The sequence below is a fragment of the Eurytemora carolleeae genome, unplaced genomic scaffold, assembly GCF_000591075.1.
Source record: "Eurytemora carolleeae unplaced genomic scaffold, Eaff_2.0 scaffold441, whole genome shotgun sequence".
Taxonomy (NCBI): Eukaryota; Metazoa; Arthropoda; class Copepoda; order Calanoida; family Temoridae; genus Eurytemora; species Eurytemora carolleeae.
Window position 1 is genome coordinate 78,874 of NW_019396326.1, and position 6,098 is coordinate 84,971.

The window sequence follows — 6,098 nt, forward strand, 5'->3', positions numbered from 1 at the left end:
AATACAATATCCTACACAATACAATACCCTACACAATACTATATCCTACACAATACAATATCCTACACAATACAATATCCTACACAATACAATACCCTACACAATACAATATCCTACACAATACAATACCCTACACAATACAATATCCTACACAATACAATATCCTACACAATACAATATCCTACCAGTGTAGAACAGTACGCTGGTAAATTTTCAGTAGTTCATCTGATTTAAGCAAAATTGTGAAAGTAGTCGAATTTCAAAATAAAGCTACAACAAACTCAGTTGGCATTTTCTTTAAACATAAAGACCGTTGGAAGAAAAATTCTTTCTTTAAAAAAGCAATAAATTCAAGAATGTTTATTATACAGCTAAAAATCCATTCGAATATTTTCCTTATGAATCATTGAGATGGAATATGACACTGAATGATCTAAGCGTGTGCTGTACAGTGTAGAGGAATATAAGAATACTAAAAACACAGGGATAGAGGAAAAGGGATACATTATACAAAGATTCAAGGATGCAAGGATACATTAATCGCAAAATATAATAATACCAAGAAACATGGATACATGTATACCAGGATACAGGGATACCAGGATACAGGGATACCAGGATAGGGATACCAGGATATAGGGATACCAGGATAAAAGGATACCAGGATAAAAGGATACCAGGATACAGGGAAACCAGGATATAGGGATACCAGGATACAGGGATACAGGGATACCAGGATACAGGAGGGATACAGGGATACCAGGATACAGGGATACCAGGATACAAGGATACCAGGATACAGAAGTACCAGAAAATATTTAGGTTTATAAACATTTATCAAAGGTTTGGCTTGGTTTCCGCAAAGTAAATCCAGTGTTCAGACTCTCAGAGATAATTAGGATCAAATTACAAGGGACTCAACAAATACACACAAATTCATAAACATTTAAGGATCTAGAGATAATTTAGGATCAAGAAAAATTCTAGGGTATAGAGATTTTCTAGGATCTAGAGATATTTTAGAATCTGAAGATATTCTATAAATCTTGTGATATTCTAGAATCTAGAGATATTCTAGAATCTGGAGATATTCTAGAATTTGGAGATATTCTAAAATCTAGAGATATTCTAAGATCTGGAGATATTCTAGGATCTTGAGATATTCTGGAATTTAGAGAAATTAAATTCTAGAATCTTTAGATATTTTAGGATCTATAGATATTCTAAGATCTAGATATTCTAGGATCTATAGGTATTCTAGGATCTAGATATTCTAGGATCTAGATATTCTAGGATCTAGAGATAATTTAGAATATTCGGTGAAGGTGATGAACAAACCTTTGTAGAGTAAAAAAAATAGATGTTAGTTCTATATATATAAATTCTATGATCTAGGGATAATTTAGATTAGTTCTACTATCCAACTTTTTTCTCTACAATTTCAATATTTCAAATGAATAAATCAGGGATGTATATTATCTTGATAAATCATCCCTCCACTTGGAAATATTTTCGTCCCCCAGATGCTAGGTATGTTTGCTCCGAGCGCCAGAAGGGTTTACTGCTGAAAGAGGAAAATAAACAATTTTTAGGAAAGAGTATAATTTCCGATTTGAAATTCAGTGATGGTGATGGACCAAACCTCGTAGAGTAAAAAAAAGTAGAAGTTAGTTCCACATTTATTGAATATAATTTCCGATTCTTTTTTCCCTAGGGCATCAAAACTCTTTGAAAAATATATACCTCTGGCAAGTATATTAAATAATCAAAATTATTAGTTTTTAGAAAAACCATAAAAAAATTTATGAGAAAAAAAATTACACAAATATATTTGAACATTTACAGAAATCCTATTTTTAAGCAATTGCTAAGCTAAAATGTGTTGCCCAACTTCTCTATCTAATTTGCTTAATTGATCAACTTTAAACTAAATTAAAACCATCTTCTAGGAACATTTAAAACATTATTCAATTATTTTAAAAACTATTTTCGAGTCTTTTTAATGAGAAGTAAACAAGAGGGCCTACACGTAAGTAAACAAACGGTCCCTAAATATCATGTGACAAATGTTTATTTTTATAAAAATATATTTGTATTTTTTGGACCTCAGAAGGGGGGTTTATTTGTATAAACGAGGATTGGGTGAGTAGAGGGGAGAAAAATGTAAATGAGAATCTAGAAAAAGGCAAGAAATGAGAAAATTTAATTTTTCAGGAAAATCAAAATAGTATTTATCTTTATCATTTTCTTGTGCCTAATTGTGAGTCTGTGTAAATCTAACCTGCGCAATGTACAGTGCACGTTAGGGTATTCAAAAAAACAAAATAAAAAAGTGAACATAATATCAAATGTGAACATGTAATCCCATGTTCAGATAATTTAACTGTGATTTTGGATGGTATTCAAACCGAAAATAAAATCTTAAAATCAAGCAAGTTGTAGGAAAAGAACAATTGAAATTGTTTTTAAAAGTTTTTCTTGACTTTTTATTTTCAGAAATACATTCTTTTTCTGAAAAGTGCCATTTTGGTCCCAAGGATCAAGGATCAAGAAGTAAAATGGCTCTGTTTTAACTTTTTAGAAACCAAAAATTACTTATGTACAGAGTGTATGTACACTTATCTACATATGTTTATAAAAATGAAGTGGGGTATGTGTGCAGATTGATGTTTGTTTACATTACCCCCAGGATTGTTTATTAAAACATTGAATATGTTTGAAATAAAACCTCCTGAAGGAGGCAGGAATAAAATACATTCCATTCATACTTCATAGGAAATCTGAATAAAAAAATATTGTTAAATGTTTTAAAAAATTGTAAATAAAGGAGGGGGGAGCGAGTAAAAAGGAAAAGTATTAAAAACTAAAATTCTAAAATAAATCTGTAGATAACAAACAGAAAAAATAATATCTGGTAATAATTTTTTTTTAAAAGATGTCGAAAAAGAAATAAATCGTGGAACTGATTAACGATGAAAATTGTTTGAAATAAAAACTGAAAAACATATTTTCTAGATTATATTTCAGAATAAGTAAAATTTTTCAATTTATTCACGTACATTTTTTTATATTCTTCTTAATAATTGCATTTCGATTTTAATGTTGCAAATCAATTTTCCGTTATTTTTTTATTTTGAATGCTGAAATAAAAGCGGAAATAGTATGGATGCTGTATGTGCATTAATTAATAATGCAAATACAAGAGAATAAATATATATGACATAATTTTGTGGTTTTTGCTCAAATTATTTCAATTGGTGGGAAGATTTATTCAGTGGAGAATATACACCCCAGTTTATAATGAAATAAAGGGTCAATATTTTACCCTGTTGTTGAAATATGTATATACAAATGTATTTAAACCTTTACATCATATATTTTAAAAATATAATTACCATCACATCCGGCATTGGAGATCTAGTGACTACAGTGTGTCCCAGCAATTACCCCCCGTATTGGCCCGCTGTACGGTGGGGGACACTTCACCCACTTTCCAACCGGTTAAACCACTGTGTCAATTTCATTTCAAACAACTAAACTAAGTAGAAAAACAAGAAACTATTTCTTTTATCAATTTCAATATTTGAATTCTGAAGTAAAAAAAATTGCAGTTTAGTTTTTTGTGCCAAAAAAAGAGAAGTCGTTGGGAAAGAAGGGAAGAAGAATGGGGGATGATAAAAGAAGGTGGGCGGTGAAGGGAATTAAATGAGGAAGAATGGGGGATGATAAAAGAAGGTGGGGAGGTCAAGGGAATTAAATGAGGAAGAACGGGAAATGATAAAAGAAGGTGGAATGTAAAGGGAATGAACAGGAAAATGAAAGTTGAAGGGGTTGGTTATGAAGACTGGGAGAAAGATGAGAGCAGTGAAAAGAAAAATTTGAGTCTAGAAGAAGAGGGAAATATGAAAAGGTATGGGAAGAACAAGGAGAAGGGAAGAGGATAATGAGGACAGAGAGAAGGCAATGGGATAATGAGGACAGGGAGAAGGAAAAAAGATAATGAGGACAGGGTTAGATGAACGGGAAGATGAGGTCAGGGTTAGATGAAGGGGATAATGAGGACATGTAGAAGGGAGGGGTATAATGAGGATAGAGAGAAGGCAATGGGATAATTAGGACAAGGAGAAGGGAAAAGGATAATGAGGACAGGGTTGGATGAAGGGGATAATGAGGACAAGATGAGGGCAAGATATAATGAGGACAAGAAGATGATAATGGGGACAAGAACAAGATGATAGTAATGAGGACAAGGAAAAGGGGGAAATAATATTAATAATAGTTAATTTTTATCAGTAAAATTTTACAGGTTTTAAGATGAATATTTAATCTGTTGAACCAACCGTCTAATTCTGTTCTATAGAATTCCGCCTATTTCGTTAATTTATCACTGAACAAAATCTCACGACTTTGACAATTCCATTTTCAGACATTTCAAGGCAGTTTGATCTTATATAAATAAATAATGCAAATGCATAAACATAAATAACAAAGAATCAATGAATTGAATATCAACATTTAATGAATTGGTTGTTTGAATTCACCTAGACGTGCGTTTATAACACTTCAATCACTTAATAATTTCACAAATAACCAGCGTACAATTGTACGCTTATTAACAATAAATACGGTGTATTATTTACGGTGTATTTATACAGTGTACGTTCGTATATGTAAAGTATGTATGAGGTCTGTACGCGGAGCAGCAAGGTAGAAACTAAACGTTGAACAGACAGACATATAAACCGCCTGTGCAGTGGATTGGGCTCTGGAAATACTTTTTAACATTTTTAAAAATCTTACTTTAAAAAGTTATTAATTTTGGTTTTAGAATAAGTTTGCGTAAAATTAAAAAAGGGGTGTATAACTTATTTTTATCAAATTGTCCAGGGCCCATTTTCTCACAAGGCAACCGTTAGGGCCGTTAACAGTTTCTTCGTTTCTTTAAGGCCTTCTGTCCAATATGATGTAAAAACTGCGAGAGAGGGTTTAGTATTAGAACTAGAGAACCAGTATGAAACCACTTTTAACTGAATTATTTGCATCGATTGGGCGGGATTTTAAAGATGTAAGACAACGTATCAATCAGGCCCGTAGCCAGGATTTGACCAGGGGGGTGCAATAAGGCGCGACGCAGGGGAAAATTTTCTTCGGAGGGTTTTTAATGATTTTTTAAACAATGTTTGGTTTGGTTTTACAGTGGTATATGGTTGTTCTTATTACATTGACAATGCACACTATAAAGGCTAACCTTTTTAACAAGTGTATTTGAGCTTTCAAGGGAGTACTGCTTAACTAACAGAGTCAATTTATTTATTACTTTGACTTTGCAGTATGAAAATGATATGATCTTACTTCTTATTCATTTGAAAAAAAGCTTTTCAAGGGTTAAGGGGGTGCTATGGAAACGCCTCACCACGGAAATGCCTCAAAAAAACAGACTCATAAAACACCAGTCAAGGGGGGGGTTAAAAGTCTGAAAGTGTACAGGAGATTACCTTCATTTCCTTGGGACTCTATGCATATAATTAATAAATCATACTGTTTTAATTAGACTTAAACAACCATCAAATGACTATGAGTAAATTTTTATGTTGTGTTATATTTAATCAACAGAGTGTACTGGTCAACTGTTAGTTAGCCTGCGATAGGTCACAGGAGAGACATGACTCAAAGGATGAGTTAAGAGAGTACACAAAAACTCCGTCACACTTTTAATGAGTAACGCACAAATAGATTATAATTTGGTTTGGAAATCAATTCTTACTCGGGCTATATAATTTATAACTAGAATAAGATGGAAAAAATAATTTGTTATTTGGTTTACAAAGAAAAGAAAACCAATTACTCGGGATTTTAATTAAAGGCAACGTTATTTTTTGTATTTTCGCAAAGAGAGAATGCAGATTTCGAGATTTTTTATTCTAGTGACAATTCACGATTGAAAAAAAAACAAGAATGACCAGATCTATGTTTTAATTCAACACTTGGAACACTTGCCGCCCCCCCTTACCCCCTTAGAGGCGTACACGGGGGGCTATTGAGGCAGGCTCTGCCCGCCTCCCCTTGGATCAGTGAAATCTATTGTTTCTAGAGGAGGG

At 32.6% G+C, this 6,098-nt stretch overlaps 1 protein-coding gene across 1 annotated transcript in view; it reads right to left on the minus strand.

Annotated features, from left to right (window-relative positions):
- The window catches only part of LOC111700991 (alpha-actinin, sarcomeric), a 47,881-nt gene extending 43,183 nt beyond the window's left edge, over positions 1 to 4,698 (minus strand). The window contains exons 1-2 of the mRNA XM_023472094.1: positions 4,542 to 4,698; positions 3,396 to 3,509 (exon numbers count right to left, since the gene is read on the minus strand). Coding sequence (XP_023327862.1) covers positions 3,396 to 3,410 — 15 coding nt within the window. The 5' untranslated portion in view covers positions 3,411 to 3,509; positions 4,542 to 4,698. The remainder of the gene's footprint in view (positions 1 to 3,395; positions 3,510 to 4,541) is intronic.
- Between the last annotated feature and the right edge of the window lie 1,400 nt (positions 4,699 to 6,098).